At 35.6% G+C, this 19,902-nt stretch overlaps 1 protein-coding gene across 7 annotated transcripts in view; it reads left to right on the plus strand.

Annotated features, from left to right (window-relative positions):
- The window catches only part of PRR16 (proline rich 16), a 328,082-nt gene that overhangs the window by 149,941 nt on the left and 158,239 nt on the right, over positions 1–19,902 (plus strand). Inside the window, exon 2 of one of the 7 annotated variants that reach the window (XM_017877055.1) lies at positions 6,272–6,369. The exons of the other annotated variants lie outside the window; for them this stretch is intronic. Coding sequence (XP_017732544.1) covers positions 6,358–6,369 — 12 coding nt within the window. The 5' untranslated portion in view covers positions 6,272–6,357. The remainder of the gene's footprint in view (positions 1–6,271; positions 6,370–19,902) is intronic. 7 annotated transcript variants of the gene reach the window in all.

Raw genomic sequence — 19,902 nt, forward strand, 5'->3', positions numbered from 1 at the left:
TATTAATTTAATAAAGTATATTTATGAAATAATAAATATTTATTTTAACTATTTAAATAAAACCTAAAGCTAAAATTAGTTTCAATACATACTGATATGGTTTGGTTATGTGCCCACCCAAATCTCAATTTGAATTGCATGTCCCAGAATTCCCCTGTGTTGTGGGAGGGACCCGGGGGAGGTCATTGAATCATGGGGGCCAGTCTTTCCCATGCTATTCTCATGATAGTGAATAAATCTCATGAGATCTGACAGCTTTATCAGGGATTTCTGCTTTTGCTTTCTCCTCATTTTCTCTTGCCACTGCCATGTAAGAAGTGCCCTTCACCTCCCGCCATGATTCTGCGGCGTCCCCAGATATGTGGAACTATAAGTCCAGTTATACCTCTTTTTCTTCCCGGTGTTGTCTATGTCTTTATCAGTAGCATAAAAACAGACTACCACAGTAAATTGGTACCAGTAGAGTAGGGCATTACTGAAAAGATAACCTGAAAATGTGGAAGTGACTTTGCAACTAGGTAACAGGCAGAAAGGTTGGAACAGTTTGGAGGACTCAGAAGAAGACAGGAAAATGTGGGAAAGTTTGGAACTTCCTAGAGACTTGTTGAATGACTTTGCCCAAGATATAGACAATAAAATCCAGGCTGAGGTAGTCTCAGATGGAGATGAGAAACTTGCTGAGAACTGGAACAAAGATGGCTCTTGTTATGTTTTAGCAGAAAGACTGGCAGCATTTTGCCCCTGCCCTAGAGGTTTGTGGAACTTTGACCTTGAGAGAGATGATTTAGGGTATCTGGTGGAAGAAATTTCTAAGAAGCAAAGCATTCAAGTGGTGACTTGGGTGCTGTTAAAAGCATTCAGTTTTATAAGGGAAGCAGAGCATTAAAGTTTGGACAATTTGCAACCTGACTATGTGAAAGAAAAGAAAATCACATTTTCTGGGCAGAAATTCAAGCCAGCTGCAGAAATCTGCATATGTAACAAGGAGCCTAATGTTAATCTCCAAGACCATGGGGAAAACGTCTCCAGGCTATGGCAGAGAGCTTCAAGGCAGCCCCTTCCATCATAGGTCCAGAGGCCCAGGTAGAAAAAGTGGTTCTGTAGACTGGGCCCCAGGTCCCCATTCTATGTGCAGCCTAGGGACTTGGTGCCCTGTGTTGAAGCCACACCAGCCTTGGTTGAAAGGGGCCAATGAAGAGCTCAAACTGTGGCTTCAAAGGGTGGACGCCCCCAAGCCTTGGCAGCTTCCATGTGGTGTTGAGCCTGCAAGTGCACAGAAGTCAAGAATTGGGGTTTAGGAACCTTCGCCTAGATTTCAGAAGGTGTATGGAAATGCCTGGATGCCCAGGTAAGTTTGCTGCAGGGGCAGGACCCTCATGGAGAACCTCTGCTAGGGCAGTGCAGAAGTAAAATGTGGGGTTGGAGCCCCCCACACAGAGTCCCTACTGGGGCAATGCCTAGTGGAGCTGTGAGAAGAGGGCCACCATTCTCCACACGCCAGAATGGTAGCTCCACCGACAGCTTGTACTGTGCACCTGGAAAAGCCACAGTCACTCAACACCAGCCAGTGAAAGCAGCCAAGAGGGAGGCTGTACCCTGCACAGCCACAGCGGTGGAGCTGCCCGAGACCATCGGAACCCACCTCTTGCATCAGTGTGACCTTGATGTGAGATCTGGAGTCAAAGAAGATCATTTTGGAGCTTTAAAATTTGTCCCACTGGATTTCAAACTTGCACAGCCCTGTAACCCCTATGTTTTGACCAATCTCTCCCATTTGGAATGGCTGTATTTACCCAATACCTGTATCTCCACTGTTTCTAGGAAGAAACATTGCTTATAGCTTGCTTTTGATTTTACAGGCTCATAGGCAGAAGAGACTTGCCTTGTCTCAGATGAGACTTGGGACTGTGGACTTTTGGGCTAATGCTGAAATGAGTTAAGACTTTGGTAGACTGTTGGGAAGGCATGATTGGTTTTAAAATGTGAGGACATGAGATTTGGAGGGGCCAGGGGTGGAATGATATGGTTTGGCTGTGTTCTGCCCATCAAATCTCAACTTGAATTGTATCTCCCAGAATTCCCCCATGTTGTCGGAGGGACGGGGAAGGTAATTGAATCATAGGGGCCGGTCTTTCCCATGCTATTCTCTTGATAGTAAATAAGTATTATGATATCTGATGGGTTTATCAGGGGCTTCTGCTTTTGCTTCTTCCTGGCTTTCTCTTGCCACCACCATGCAAGAAGTGTCTTTTGGGTCCTGCCATAGTTCTGAGGCCTCCCCTGCCATGTAGAACTGTAAGTCCAATTAAACCTCTTTTTCTTTCCAGTCTCGGCTATGTCTTTACCAGCAGTGTGAAAACAGACTAATACACATATATGTTATTTGATTTGATTCTTTTTGAAGATATACTAGTTTGTATTCTAAAATGCTAATAAATGTAATTCTTTTTTATTGCATTACTTAGTGAAATATGTATATGATATTACTTTCACAAATCGTAAAAGTTCTTAATATGAGTATTAATACATGTATTCCCTTGAGACTGGACACTCAAATGGGATGATCGTATTTTAATCCTGTGAACTCATATTTTTATTTTGCTAATGTGATGGATTAATAAAGAAGTCACTCTGTCCTATTTTCTGTAACTCAAAACACTTATTGGGCAAAGACAAATAAGCATGAGGTATACTTTTTAAAGATTATGAGCAGAGCATACAATTGGCAGTTCAGCAGAAACTGAAAAAACTTGTAATGCAAATATTTGCCCATGAGTTTACACATGGAGCATGGCTATAGTGTCTAAGGAAAGTGAAGGAAACCTAGCAATTAAGCATGAATTTTAAAACAAAGGTCGTGTTTGTTATTTAACTGCTGATTTTCTGAGTATTCATAGAATACATAATTCAAACCAGTATTGGTATTTTATAAATAAGAAATACTAGATTTGATATCATATTTTATCATTGCTTTTTTATAACTTCAGTGGAAATAAAATTTAAAGCTTCATAATTTATTTTTTTCTGTTTACATTTTTAAAAATCTTACTATGTATTATTTTGTTATAGAAAGTCATGCTTTGTATTTTTTCAATAATTACTTAAGCCTATTACTAAGATTCATGTCTTAAACCCCACAAAAACATTATCAGATAACTTACATGTAGGCTTCCATTTGAGAAAAAATAACTAAAACATATTAAAACTTGTTAGAATTTTGTTTAATTCATATGATTGGTTTACATATGTGATCTATTATATAATTCAATCCAGTTTTAAGCATGTATATTGTAGACCTTTCTTGGGTCTTCTATGCAATTTCAACAGCATACTTATATTCTAATACTTTTAAAATACTTTTCCTTTAAGGCACTAACACATTGTTTAGGTGATGGCCACTGAAAATGAGACTGAACCTTGCATTTCAGTTTTTTATATCCAGGCATATATGGCTCATTTAAGAAATCCAGACTGAGAATACAATAGCCCTCTGCTGCTTAGCCTAAGAGCTGAGCTTTCATTGTGTTCAGCCAATAAACAAATTTCCTTTGATTCTCAGAAGATGGTGTCGTAAAGATGAGTAAGAGGTTATCGATTCCCTGAAGGAACTTTTAATGTAGTCAGTTGGGTAACGATTAGCATTTGAACAGAGCTTTCCTTGGTAAAGCACTTTCGCACACACACAGATTCAATTGGTGAATATTTGCAGCTTGTAGTTTTTGTGTGTTTGTTTGATCTCCAGATAAATCTGATGGCTTAATACACAAACATGTTTTTTTTTCTGTAATCAAACTGTGACCCTGCACGTGAGACATGTTTTACAAATATATGTCATTGAGCATAAAGGAAACAAGGTAACGTGGCAAGTTGAATGTAAAACCTATCACGACTCCTCAAAAACCTATTCAAGTTCTGTTCTCATACTGTGGGCTGTTTTGTATATTCTTATTGGAAGAATAAGCAAATGTTTAGGGTGGAGTTTTTAAAACAGATTTGGGATGTTGATTCATTCTGCACAGGCCAAAAATGTAAATGCACATTTGTCATGAATTCAGGTTTGGTACCCTCCCGTCCAACAAATTCAAATCATTTTCTGTTGTTTTCCAATGGCCAATGCCAAGCCTAAACTTTAGACATTTTCCTTGTAGTATGGATACTCATACTTTGGATAATTGAAAACACTTTAATGATTTACTTCAAACCCTCACCAGATAATTTTCAAGCCTTTTCCACTTTGGTTTGATTAGCCGTGTCTGAGACTGTGTCTAAAGTACACGAGAGGAACAAAAGAAGGAATTGTTCAGCTTGTAGTTGGCAGGAATGTTCTATTGCTGCATAAGTTCACAAGTTATGGCTGGAATGATTTGGTAATAGTTTTTCCACTGTGCATAGCCAGACAATCTCAGCCAACCAGCAGAACAGAATCTATACTGTCAAAATGGAAAAAGTGGTGGCAATTATGAAGCCGGGGGTTCTGGCAGTACATGCAGAATTTGGCTCCTTCATTTTGCCGTGAGGAGGAACATATGGGCACCAGCTATAGCAGCTTGGTCTGCTGCTGTATTACCCGGAGAATATCTGACACTGAAGATTAATTACAAAGCCCAAGTTCTTGGTTCAGAATTCTTCATTCAAGTGCTCTGAGAACCTCTGTCAGTAAAAATTCTGACAGGCGTTGTTACTTCCCTGTTCTGTTGACTGTATAACAGAAAAAAAATAGCAAACATTTGTAAGCACTTATGATGTGCTTTTAAAAGTGTGAAATTATTTACATATATTAACTTAGTTAACTCTCACATTAACCCTGCAAAGCTTGTACATTTTTTAGCCCTCTTTTCAAAGATAAGAAAACAGAAGTACAGAGAAATAGCCCCCAAGTACCTTGCCTGGGATTACATAGCTAGTGAGTCTGACTATAGAAACCACACTTCTACCACCATTCTTTAGTGTCTTGAAATGAAGAACAGAGTTCAAGAGGAAAATCTATATTCTCTTCTATAGGCCCTTAAGCCACTTTCTATGGATTTCTTTTTCTTTTTTTTTTCTTTTGATAAAGTTTTTTTTGGGGGAGGGTGGAGGTGGATACAGAGATATGTAATTTTCTTCTGAAGTATTAATATAGAGAAAATGGTGTTTGCCATTTTCTGTTTTCTATTTCAGCATTATAATTTTATGGATGTCTAATTTTGTTAATAATGTCAGGAGTATTCATTGTAGATTTAAAGTGAAATATGATTAGAAAATATGATAGTTCTTGTTTTTGATTGTTGGTGTTGTTAAATGTTTTAACCATAACATTAATACTATATAATAATTAAATAGTGCCTGCATACTCTATTGATTCGATTTTTTAAATTAATATTTTGCAGTCAAATGTTATAATTTAGTTATAATTTAACAGAAGTGTTTTCTGTCATCCATGTATATATAATTAAAATGTGGGTGAGAATTCTGGACATTTTATTCATTGTCATGTTCCCAATAACCAGGACGGTTCCTAGCACATACTTAGTGCTCAGTGAGAGTTTATTGAATATATTCGTGGGTAGATGAATGATGAAGTTAAATACCTTGAGCTTATTCAAATGTGTAATTTTGCTTTTCTTTACTAAATATTCAAGTCATTGTTGATAAAGTCAATAACATTAGAAGCAGCAAGAAACAGAATAGTGGGCCCTTTCTCAACCCCCACCCCAAACTGATTCTTTTGAGCTCCTTGAAGAAGAGTACTTTTTCACTTATTTCTGCATTCCTAGTACTGACATAGCATGGTGCTCTACAAGTAGCTAACAACAGAGTGAGTCAATAATTGAGCAAACTCGGCTATATTAGTAACTCACTGGGCTATTGGATTCTCAGTCCAGATTTCTTAAATGAGCCATATATGCCTCATTAGCAAAACAATATTGAATGATGAGTCAGTGTTAACCTACAGAAAGCATCCAATGATATGCTGTGGTATACTGTTCTCAGAGAATAGGTACTCAGTAAACGTTCTTGAAGACTTGATTGATTGACTGATCGATACTCATAGTTCTTATGTTTTTACTCACAATACATGGTCTTTCACGTGCACTTCCTTCATAGACGTGTTCCTATGTTCACTCTTCTTCTCTTCCATCCATGTGTAATTTCCATCGGTATATCCTATTCTTTCATGATGAATGCCCTCCATCCATTCATAACCTCCTACACCATGTCCAGTCCAGTGTTTTTTGGAAAGTCTAAAGTAAATAAACTAATTTTTAAAGTTTTCTAATTTTTTTAACAGAAGCTCCATTACCTACTCCCACCTCCCCACATGATGAAACAGGGAAACAGAGCTGCAGGCATACAGTGACAACAGGACATCAGGAAATGCCCAAGAAGGTCAGCCCCACCTTAACATGATGTTTTCAGAAATTTGAACAGCACATACCAGAATTCTAAGAAACATGCAAGACCAATATATCATTTGTAATTCAAAATATATGTAAGAGTTGCAATTAACAATAAGGTCTCTTTGAATATTAAAGTTATCAAATGATGACCATGAATAACGTGATTAATGCTCACAGCACTATTTATCATCACATAAATGATCATATTTTCAGTCTGTGTTTTATGTTTAAATTCCACGTAGGGAAACAAGTATAATAATATCATGAATTTCAGCAATGTTTTATTTTAAGGCTCCAAAATATTTTAAGAAATGTTTGTGATTTGTTCGAAATTGCAAGATTTAACTGCCAAGGTATCAGAATTAATGAGGTCATATTAGAATATTCACACTTTTTATTAACAAAATCAGTTTACACTTTGATAATTTCTCTTTATATATGTCGATTTTAGAAAATTAATTTTAATCACTAAAAAACAATAAAATTGTATTAAAATATGATAATTTAAAATCAGATATTAAGCCAATAGTCCTTTTTTAAAGATTGGTTTATGGTGCACAGAATTCATTCATGACATCAGAAGTATATTCATAACATAATCTTGGTTGTGCCATATGTGACCATAAGAAGGATCATTACCTTTAACAACTGTGAATTCCCAATGAAGTGAAAACATGCATAGTCAAGTTCAATAATTTTTTTATTACAATTTTCCATGTTCCCATCATCAAAGGCCGTCAGTAAGGGTTTCTTTGATCTCAGTATTTTTCTGCGTATAAAAGAACATGTGTTTATTGCTCGTTATGCTCTGGTGCTTCTGGGACAATCATTTCAACCCCCTAATCTATATAAGAATCTAGTTACTGTTTGTGTTAAATATGGATACTAAATTTTTCCACTTCTAGATAAAACCTGAAAGATGCCATGATTAGTCAATTATTGGATTTTAATAAAGATCTATTGTATTTAAAATCAAATAAAAAAGATGTCTGGATAATGTCAAATAGTAGAGATATATTAACATGTTTACAATTACTGTTTTTCTTTAATCAGTTACCTCCTTTTGTCATGCATTTGACAACACTCTATTTGAATGAATTCCCATGAGTAGTATTGATTTTGTTGTTGAGTGCCTATTAAATAAAATTTCTATATTAGTGTATAGTGATTTTAAGAATGTAATAAGTAAACTATTTTTAGTTTTGAGATTATAGTAATTATACTGTTTTTTAACAGTTTGTTAGGTGTTGTTTCATGAATCAAGTCTTCATTTTAATGTGTTTGTTCTAATTGCTGTAAAACAAGAGGGAATGGTATTTGGAATTTAGCTATATTTATCTTCTCAATCAAATCTACTTCAGAGGTAAGTAAAAAAGAAGTTATAGCACATCATATAAAATGGAAAAAAAGGTATACTGAAAAGAAAATAAATTGTTGATTATCTCAGGATAAAGAGGAAAAAGTAAATTTAAAAGTCTCCCTATGTCTGTTATTGCTAAGAGAGACCCATGGATAAATACTTGGAATTATTGTTTTTTTTTTTGTTTCCTTTCCTTTTTTATAAATTATGTTAATTCACCTCAAAACTACACAACTCTGATATTAACTTGCCAATTAGCAGTTCGTCAAGTCACTTATTCAACTTGAATTCCTGAGACCTTATTCAATTGAATTCATAAGACGTTCAGCTGACCCAAAGGACCAGAAAATTCAAGACATAGTGTCCACATATTCTGTTTGATGTGACTTTTACACAAAAAAGAAAAAAAAAAAGTGCTGTAGGCCTAGCTTTTCCCACTGGAATAAAGTCTTGATGGTCTATAACCAGACAGCATTCTTCTTTATCTAGAAGAAATTACCTGGGCATAGATTGCTAACTCATGTTGTTTGGGGATGCCACATTGGCAATATATTCAGAGTCAATTCTCTGTATATATTACATGATGCCCCACACATCATTTCCTAAAGTCAAGTATTTCGTACCCTTTAGACTGCTGCTGCACTTATCAGACAGGCACACCTCTCAAACTGAGTTCTAATTTTTCTTGAAAAAAGAATCAGATCTAAATATTTAACTGTTTGAACTGAGTTCAGTTGAATAAAAATGATGAATTGACTGTTGAAGTAATTGTAAAGTTGACTAGTAAAAATAATAGTGTGGAATATGCAATGTCTTTCCATCATTACTATAGGGGCTATATATTTTGTTAAAATACAAGAAGTATTTGTTGCATTGAGCAAAAGAGAGAACCAACCATTTAATGTTACTATTGATTTCAATCACAGAGCTAGTTCCTGAGAATTGAAAACATATCATAGGTTAATCGACTAGCAGTTGTCACTCAAAATGGTTTGTTGTTATACTAGCATACTAATGAAAATTACATACCCAAATAAAGATGAAGTAAGAAAGCATGAGGGACTGATGAATCTCAGGAATGCAAAAATTTCTCCTAAGAGTCTATATTAAAATATAATAAAGCAGTTGTTTGATATCTTTATCATTTTGTCAAACCAAAAATTAACAGTCTACACTAATCTAATCAATTATTTAATTCATTATTTTACTCAATAGTTATTGACCATGTACTTTGCGTTATGCACTGTGCTAGAAAAAAGAAATATAAAGATTAATAAGACACAGTTCTACCCGTGATAGGTTCACTGTCAAGTAGAAGACTAAAACAAGGTAATACAAGAGTATATCGATGTTTACGTGAAAATAATTGTTTTCTGCTTGAGTTGGAGGTAGATCAGAGAGAATATGAAAGTTAATAAACTGGGCCGGGCGTGGTGGCTCAAGCCTGTAATCCCAGCACTTTGGGAGGCCGAGACGGGCGGATCACGAGGTCAGGAGATCGAGACCATCCTGGCGAACACGGTGAAACCCCGTCTCTACTAAAAAAATACAAAAAACTAGCCGGGCAAGGTGGCGGGCGCCTGTAGTCCCAGCTACTCGGGAGGCTGAGGCAGGAGAATGGCATAAACCCGGGAGACGGAGTTTGCAGTGAGCCGAGATCGTGCCACTGCACTCCAGCCTGGGTGACAGAGTGAGACTCTGTCTCAAAAAAAAAAAAAAAAAGAAAGTTAATAAACTGAGTTTTATGAAGTAAGGATGTATAGTGATATTAGAGAGGAGCTAAAATTAATGTGCCTCAAAAACTGGAATAAGTATTGTTTGTTATCTGAATTTCTAAAGAAAGATTCACAATAAATTGGCAAGTCATGGTAAAGTTTGGTGTTTTTGTGAAATGAAAAGAAGATGAAAAATTCAGACCAGAACTTTTACAAGATTGTAGAATTTCATAATAACATAGTGCATGAAATTTATCTTTAATTTATTTATCACTAAGAGTGACCTTGAATATTATAACAGCAAAGAATTACAGAGCATTGTGACACCAAAGCCAGAAGTTGGAATGGTGAAACAGGCAGACGAGCTTCATGATTATGTTGCAATGCTCCACAGATAGGTACAGTGATTAATAACCTGCAAGAAAGTGTGCTTTTGAGGTGAGGTTGCTTGATTTTGTTGTCAAATCAAAACAACTATAGATATTATTCCTGAGAAGCAGTCTTTAACCCGGCTTTAATCAGAAAACAAGTAGTTCTGTGATGTAGGTCAGTGAACTTGCTGTGATAGCAATGATGTATGTGAGAGTGCGAGAGAGTACTACATTTTGTTATTGTCAAAATGTTATCTGTCAAGGTTCTATGTATGGAACAGATAAATTTACGTTTTCTCTTCTACCTCTCTGGCCGCCTCTTGTTAGTATGTTTTGCTGAGTCCTTGCCTCCTCAGCCACTAAATGTTACAGGGTCCCAATACTCAGAGCAAGACTTGTCTCTCCCCAGTTTACTCCTCCTCCACCTGTTTATCTCTCTGTGCTCCCCATCCCAGCTCTTTTTGCTGATCTCATCCAGCCCATAGCTTTCCACACCAACTATATATGAATGAATTCCAACTTTGTATCATTAGCCTCTCCCCATTGTCTCCATTGGATGTTTAATAAGCATCTTAAAATAAACACACTGAAAGCGGGAACTTCAGAATCAATACCGGGGCCTATATTTCTCTTTCTCCTTTAGTTTTCTCTATGTCAGTTAATCACACCCTCATCAAGTTACTTGGGCCAAAACTCTGGGTGTTGTTTTCCTTTAGAAAGTTTTGTCAAATATGCTTCCAAAATGTATACTGAATCCTTCTTTTCACTGTCTTCACTACTTGCAACTTTTCTGTCCTCATCTTTAAATTAGACTGCCCTTATATGAATTCCTTTCCAAACTCTACTCCTTGCTTTCTTACAATTCACTTTTCTCAGAGCGGCTAAAATAATGGGGCTTTTTTTTTTTTTTTTTTTTTAATATAAAGGGATTCATACTATGCTACACTGAAAACTTTTGCCACTTGCATTGCCACTTGGGCTCCTTCATGCTGCTTGTCTTGGAGATCTCTATTTTGTAATCAGTCTGTTTACTTTGTGATCATTCCCCTGTGATCTGTTGACCTTGTGATCAAACCCTGTGATCTCTTCTTAGCCAGAGCTAACCTCGTCTCAGTCTGTGATCCCCCTGTCCAGTACTTTACCATACAAGACATGTTTTAGGTCTCAAACTCATTCCCACTTGATATAATTAGGCTTTGCATCCCAACCCAAATCTCATCATGAATTCATCCCCATAATCCCCATAATCTACAAGTGTCAAGGGAGAGACCGGGTGGAGGTAAAAGGATTATGGCGGCAGTTTCCCCAATGCTGTTCTCATGATAACGAGTGAGTTCTCACGAGATCTGGTGGTGGTGTAAGGGACTCTTCCTAACTTGGTCAGCACATCTCCTTCCTGCCACCTTGTAAAGAAGGTGCCTTGCTTCCCCCTGGCCTTCACTGTGATTATAAGTTTCCTAAGGCCTCCCCGGTCATGCTGAAGTGTAAGTCAATTAAACCGCTTTCCTTTATGAATTACCAAGTCTTGAGCAGTTCTTTTAGAGCAGTATGAAAACAGACTAATACAACACCTTTGGTCCTTTCCACTTAGCATGCACAAATTGACTCACTGTATTATTTAGGTTCCATTTCATGTCACCTTTTTCAGAGGTGTCTTTGCTGACCACTTAACCTGAGCATTAGCTGTTCATGTACATCTCTCCCACTCACACACTTAGTCACTTGGTGCAATTCTATTTCTCACAGTCCTACCTGTAGTTTTTTCCATGGCACTTATCACTTTAGGATTTCTTGTTTTTGTGTTTCTTTTCTTCTTTGCTGACTGCCTCCCCCTGTCAAATGTAAGCCCCTTAAGAGCATGAGTCTCGTCTCCCTTTTTTATTCCTGAGACCTCAATATCTAGAAAAGTAATGGCACAATAAAGTGTGTATGGAGTGAAGGAAAGAGATTCTACAGTTAATTCTTGTTTTCTATCTTTAGAAGCTTTAGGGAGATTACCTATATATATATATATTTTTAAGAGATACACAGAGCTGAAGATATGTCTTTCTCATTACTCTGATATTGCCTTCTGAGAGCAAAGCATGACAAGTGTTTATTTTTTACAAGTTGGCATTCCATATTTTATTTATTTGTTTGTTTGTTTGTTTTATTTTTATTTATTTATTTTTTGAGGTAGAGTCTTGCTATGTCACAGGCTGGAGTGCAGTGGCGCAATCTCGGCTCACTGCAACCTCTGCCTCCCGGGTTCAAGCGATTCTCCTGCCTCAGCCTCCCAAGTAGCTGGGACTACAGGCACGTGCCACCATGCCCAGCTAATTTTGTATTTTTAGTAGAGATGGGGTTTCACCATGTTGGCCAGGATGGTCTTGATCTCTTGATCTTATGATCTACCCGCCTCAGTCTCCCAAAGTGCTGGGATTACAGGAGTGAGCCACCGCACCCGGCCACAAATTGGCACTTCATATTTTAGCTACTTCTTGCACTCTTTAAATCCTGTACTTTTTACGTTATTTCTTTTTTGTTCTTTAAAAGACTGTGTGTCAAAAAGGAATTTGATTTGCAGAAACTAAATGTTAGCACTTTGAAAGAATGCATATACTCTTAATTCACAGAGAGGGAATAATAAAAATGTGTAATTTTCTATTTATAAACACAACACATTTTATGTCTTGGAATTAGGGATTAATTTGTGATATTTTTTCACAGAATTGAAGGGTAATATAAAGTAATGTATTGACTCCAGAGACATTTTATTGTTTTCAACTATTTACAGAATATACCACCACTTGAAAATGTACTGTTACTACAGTCATTTTAGGATAGAAAGAGAAGAAGAAAAAAAATGTTATGGTCATTAGACTCCTCAGTGAGGAAAACACACACACACACACACACACACACACACATAAAAAGGGAAAGGTTTTGTAATGGCAACAGTATCAAGAGTTAACATAAATTATTATGAATAAATTTTATCTATCATTCCTAGATTTTTCTTGGTAATTTTCTGTAATTATCTATGTCCTAATTCATTCCTACTAATCAGGATTCTACCTGTATAAATAAACTAATTGCCTGGGACAAAGTGGGAGGCACTTCAGTGTAATTATTAGAACATGGATTTTGGGTTTAGAATACCTGGCTTTGAAACCCAGCTTCACTACTTACTAGTTATGTGGCTTGGGCACATTACTGAGTTTCTTCTTGTGTAAAATGAGGATTCATTAATGAATACCTAATTTATGACATTGCTTTGAGCATTACATAAGGAAATGTTAGCTAATATAGGGTTACTCTATTTATTATTATCTTCACCCTTACCAACGTTATCATATATTATTAGCTCTTGTATTTACCGTGTCATAGACCCCAAAAGTTATATTAGAATAAAAAGTAATTGTATTAGTTTGTCATGGATTCATTAGACATCCAGAGCAGCAGTGTTTTCCAATGTAGGTAAATGGGTGTTACACCGAGGAAAAGCAGACTTCATTATTTTAAAATTTGATGACTACTGAGTTAAATACCTTTAGTCAGGACTTTTCAGAGCCTTTAAAATGTGAATAAGGATGAATATGTTAATGAGCTTGATTTAGTCATTCTACGTAATATATATTATTTGTATATAAAAACAATGTATAGATACATAACAACTGTATGTTTTAATTTTTTACAATTGTATACTTAATGTTTATGTGATTAAAAGTTAAAAAAATTAATATGCATCATTATCTTCCCACGGGACATAAATTGTGCAAGATTTTCACAATGGGGCATTTTCCACAGACGCTCTGCTACTCTTAATTCACAGATAAGGAAAGAATGACTGAGTAGGAAGAGAGCATTCTTATGGTCAGGTTAGGGATCCTTTCTGCAGTATTAAATAAACACATCTGTGAACTTGAAAAGCTTTAGTTTTTCAGCATTACACACATATAAAATGGATAAGAGGATTTAAGATGAAGCTGAAAGTAAGATATAATTTAGACCTGGCTTGTTTCACTCCTATTTGAAAGAAACATTTTCCTGTGACTTAAATAAACCAAATAGAGTGATTAAAGAATATTGGTATGGTATATATGTAGAACAAAACTGATCATGCCTCCACTTGCCTTTTCCAAGAATATATTTTACTTCGGTAAAATGTTTCTACTTCTACTAAAAGAGATAACATAGCATAGCAATGCAAATGTAAACACTGGAGCCAGGTTGCTGAGTTTGAAACTCAGCTCTGTACTTATTAGCTGTGTGACACTGATCAAATTACTCAACATCTCTGTGCCTCAGTTATCTGATCTGAAAGTGGAGATAATAAATACTAATTCATAGGGGTGTTATAGATTTTAAATGAGTTACTACTCTTAAAGTATTAAGAACTGCTCCTGATCATAATGTGCACAGCATATTTGTTAAATAAGGTAGAAAACTACTGATATGGTTTGGCTCTGTGTCCCCACCCAAATCTCGTTTGTAGCCTCCATAATTCCCACATGTGGTGGGAGGGACCCAGTGGGAGATGATTGAATCATGGGGGTGGGTCTTTCCTGTACTGTTCTTCTGATAGTGAATAAGTCTCATGAGATCTGATGGTTTTAAAAAGGAGAGGTTCCCTGCACAACCTCTCTTCCCTTGTCTGCCGCCATGTGAGATGTGCCTTTCACCTTCTGCCATGATTGTGAGACCTCCCCAGACACTTGGAACTTTAAGTCCAATAAACCTCTTTCCTTTGTAAATTGCCCAGTCTCACATGTCTCTTCATCAGCAGTATGAAAACAGACTAATATAGCTACATAATTACTTTGTACTTTTTTTTTTTTTTTTTGCCTTTCTTTTTCACTGTGTCTAGTATCATATTCATAAGGAAGTGATAGGAGGAAGAGTGAGTGTTCCCTGGTAGAAATCTAATTCTGCTGCTTTGTCCCTGAACTCAGTGATGTTCCATCTTGAAGCAAGTGGTTATTAGAGAGTCCCTTCCCCACCAGTTACTGTGTGGTAGTGATCAGATGGGAAAATATGTTTTTAGTTTGTTTTATTTTTTTGAGACAGGGTCTTGCTCTGTTGCCCAGGCTGGAGTTCAGTGACACAATCACAACTCAATGCAGACTGCAACCTCAACGAAGTGATCTTCCCTCCTCAGCCTCCTGAGTAGCCGGGACTATAGATGTGATCCACCATCCCCAGCTAATCTTTTAATTTTTGGTAGAGACAGGTTCTCACTATGTTGTGCAGACTGGTCTCAAATTCTTGGACTCAAGCTTTCCTCTTGCCTTGACCTCCCAAAGTGCTGAGATTACAGGTAAGAGCCACTGTGTGTGGCCAGAAAATAAGTTCTTTGCTACCCTCTTTATAAAAATATGTGGGTTTGTGCCTGATAGTATGCCATGTTAATCAAGAGTGAGGTTTGCATCTCTTAGTAGGAAAATAGAGTCAGATATCTTCTAATCATCTTGTTTTATTAGCACTACCACTTTCTTGATGTATTTCCATTATGATCTGGTGCATAGTTGTTATAATAGTTAACATCAAATGAGCACTGTGCTAAATAAGTGTGTTTTGCATCATCTGACCCTCATGACAAGCTTATTTATAAAGGATCCATTGTCATTATCTCCCTTCTATAGCAAAGGAAACCAAGTAATATCTTGCTTAATTTAAAACTGGTACAATATTAAACTGGTTGAGAAACTCAAAGGATCCCACTCCAGAATCTGTGCTGTTAACCACTCTACAATTCAATCTCCCTTGGAAACCTTAGAATAATAATCAAGCACCTGGAACATCTAAATTTATGCTTTGCATATCTTAGTACCAATTTTCCCAAGGCTCGGTAAGCATTATAAACATGTGTATACCCATAAAACTGGATTGTGATGTCCATAAATACATTATTTATCATACTCAAAAAATGAAAACAATCCAAATGTTCATCAACTGATGATTGAGTAAAAAAATGCGATATACCTATACAATGGCATACTGTTTGGCCATGAAAAGTAAACAACTGCTGACACATGCTCCAACATGGATGAACCACAAAAAGGCCCCACAGAAATAGTATGTTAAATAAAACAAACCAGATATAAAAGACTATAGTGAAATGTCCAGAAAAGGCAAATCTATGGAATCAGAAAGTAGATTATTGGTGGCCTGTGACTACAAGTTATAATAGGGATGTCTGCAAATGAGCATGAGGGATCTTTTGCAGGCTCTAAAAATGTCCTAAAGCTGGATTGTGGCAATCTTTGCACAAATCTGTAGATTTACTAAGTATCATTTATCTAAAAGAATTGCACACTTAAATGGAAGAATTTTATCATATGCAAATTACACTTCAGTACAGTTTAAAAAAGACACAAATAAATTGAATTATGGCCCAGAAGTACCATAGTTTAATGATAAGCATAAAGCAGACTCAAAGTTTCAATTTTACAATTCATTGTAATTTTTAAACTTAGCTGTGTTCCCTCCATAATTTGTAGAGTAAAAGATAAAACATAATTGTTTTAACATAAAAAATAAACTGGCAATAAAATAGGAGTCTTATTTATTTAGAATTTGGTACTGACCTTATTTCTCTTGAATGTGATAAACTGAATGTCTCACTTTGGAAATAAATTAGATTTTGTCCTTCATTTAAAATTTGTCTCTTCAAATGAAAAGGTTTAATTGGAAGTTTTATCATATTACTGTATTTATATATAAAGTAAGATCTGCAAAGTTTAAAAGAAATCCACTACCTGTACCCTGGATAAGTAACTAATATGCTCCTTTATAGTCAATCACCCAATTTTATTATGTTCAGTCCTTTGATTTTCACTAAATTGTACTTCGTAATATATGCAGGGCATTCATTTACTATTTCTCCCCTTTCACAATCTAGACAACAGAGTCATATAGGGATTAAGCCCAAATCAGGTAGCTTTTAAATGGCTGAGATGTGACTAGCACTCCGTTTTCCTCAACACTAGTCTTATATGATCTGTACATAATCCTGCTGTGCTGCACTCATTGCTCAAATTAGTAGATATTTAACAAGTCCTGGTTAATTCTGTAGAGCCATGGTAGATATCATAGCTGGGTTATTCAACAGCTATATTACTACCATCTTTTAAGATTCTTTTGGCAGCATATAGTAAATGGGAACTACAAGCTACAAGGGTTTAAAATTTGACTGAGGACTGATGAATTATGATAGTCTTTGATGTGCTTCAGGCATCTACCAATAGACAGATGCAGAAAAGAATGATCCTACACATATACAACATATCTATCTGAAAATAATGTTCCTGAATGCATCATTTTTCACTACTGGGCTTCAATCTTTGTGAAAAAAAAAATAGGAAAGTATTATATGATTATTTAACTAATTGTGCTGGCTGGCCCGATACATCCAAAGCAAAAAAAGAGAGCCCACCCTGCTGCTTTTTACAAAAAGGTGTAATTAGGCTCTGATGGAGCTCCAAGGTTTTCTTCCCCAAAAATATTCTGAATGGCAGTTTTCCTGATGCTTAAAAGCCTTAGATCTCAGTCCATTTCTTATGGACTCAACAACTTACTATGAAAGAAAGACTTGTCAAAAGCTTACAAATCAATTTTCTCTCTTCTTTCTTAGTGTTTGTCTTAAAGAAATAAAAGAAGTTCATGTGTGTGTTTCTTTAAACCAATATCTCTTGATCTATTCTTAGTATAATTATATTTCTTAATAATATTTCCTTTCTGTTGTCTTTACTCTGGTGAGTGTATTGCTTCTTCTAGCAACAACATGTATCATACAATCGCTTTTTCAATTGCTCTGGTTATCATGTGGATTTATGTTTCTTACATGTGAAAATGGATTGTTCCCTAAAAGGCTGGACATCAAGCCTGCATATTTTGTTTTTGATTTGCAGTTGTTTCGTTTCACTTAATGTTTTCTGTATTCAGAACCTGATGTGCTGACGGTAAGGGAACAAATATGGGTATCTTTTTCATAAAGCAATATGCATGGGAACTATGGAAACACTTTTCTAGTTATATGTATTTATTTTGTTTTTAAGACAGTTGTTTTTTAGATATAAGTGAGACTGAGTGGGGTGGACTTAATGTAAAGCACATGTGTTGGTCAGTTTGCAGGCACTTGTTAGAGCTCTCTGAGCATATGTGGAATGATGATTCTGTTTCTGTTATGTGTTTCTCATGAAGCCTAGCACTGTGTTTTTAAAGGCTAGGAAGCATATAAATGTATTGGAACCTTTTCTCCCATACAGCAATAAAGTGGAAAGGATAAAAAAATTTGTAGGTAAGAGAGATTAGATTTCTCCAAGATAAAGCAGATTTGTATCTTTTATTTTTTGTATGAAATTTTCTACCTATCATTCTACCCTCTATCTATCTATCTATCTATCTATCTATCTATCTATCTATCTATCTATCTATCTATCTTTCCCATCTAACAGTAAGCATCTTAAGGCAGAAGCCTATGAGTTTAATTGTTGAATTTCCTTAATTTGTTTGAAATAAACACATACATATACCTCCTCGATATGTCACTTAACGAGATATACTTTTTTAACTTTTAAGTTCAGAGGTACATATGTAGTTTCATTATATAGGTATATTGTGTGTCACAGGGGTTTGGGGTACAGATTATTTTATAAGCTGCGTAATAAGCATGGTACCTGAAAGAAAGGTTTTCAATCATCATCTTTCTCCCATCCTCCATGCTCAAATAGGCCTCAGTGTCTGTTGTTCCATTTTTTATATACTCAATGTTTAGCTCCCACTTATGAGTAAGAATATGGGTATTTGGTTTTCTATTTCTATGCTAGTTTGATTAGCATAATGGCCTCCAGCTCCATCATTTGAGATCTGCAAAGGACATGATCTTATTTTTTATGAATGCATATTATTCCATGGTGTATATATACCACATTTATTTACCCAGTTTAACATTGATAGGCACTTAGGTTGATTCCATGTGCTTTTGTGAATAGTGCTCCCATGAACATATGCATGCATGTGTATTCATGGTAAAATGATTTATATTCTTTTGAGTATATACTCAATAATGGGATTGCTAGGTGAAATGGTAATTTTGAGATGAACTCTGCAAGTGATTTCCAAACATTATTTCTAAACATGAGTTTTGTAACATTATTTCTAAAATGCAATTATCAAATGCTATTAAGTATTTCTTTTATGCCTCTTGACCATTAAAAGCATCTTAGAATGTTTTAATTCTGCTCACCACCTTACTAATATTTTATAATTATTTGTTTTATGTGTCATAAAGTAGCCATTACTAGAATTGTTTTATACAACATTGCTTATTTAAATTTACTGACACGTTTTCCAATTTCTTGGCTCACTATGCCTTCACACACCTTTCTGTCTCAGTTTTCATATTCTTAAAATACAACCTTTAGTTCTTTCGTTAAGATCAGTTATTAGAAGGCTCTCTTTGTTTCTGTTTTGAATTATATTTACTTTACCGTTCATTTTAGATTATGACTTACTACTGGGCATAGGATTCTAGGCAAACAGTTATTTCCAGTCTGCATTTAAAAAATATTAATCCATTATTTTCTGGGCTGCACTGTTGCTTTTGAGAAGCCTGAAATCAGCTGTCAGCACTATTTCATTAATTGGCAATTTGTCTGTCTCCTCCCTGGTCATTTTCAAGATCTTTTATTTTCTTTTGTCATTGGCCATTATAATGACCCAAGATGTGTAATTAAAAAAAAAATTACACCCGTATCTGATGTTTTTCTTCTGTCTGAGGATTCATGATTTTTGCCAATTCTGTATTATCATTCTTTAAATGCTAATTTATTTCCATTTTTCTTACTTTTATTCTTTCTCAATTTCTATCAATTTTTTTTTCTTATTTTATCATTTACATCTCCTAACCACTTTTTCTATTTTTAATATATTTATGTTTATCCACTTCATTTTGTCTTGTTCATTTTCTTGTTCATGTCCTTAGTCAATTTAAACATACTACTTCACAGATTGTCTTTTTCTATTATCCTAAGTTCTTGGGATTCCATTCCTATTGCTTGTTCTCTGGGCTGACTTTTTGGCACAGTGTACTG

Source organism: Rhinopithecus bieti, unplaced genomic scaffold (genome assembly GCF_001698545.2).
Source record: "Rhinopithecus bieti isolate Rb0 unplaced genomic scaffold, ASM169854v2 scaffold_10379, whole genome shotgun sequence".
NCBI classification, from domain to species: Eukaryota; Metazoa; Chordata; class Mammalia; order Primates; family Cercopithecidae; genus Rhinopithecus; species Rhinopithecus bieti.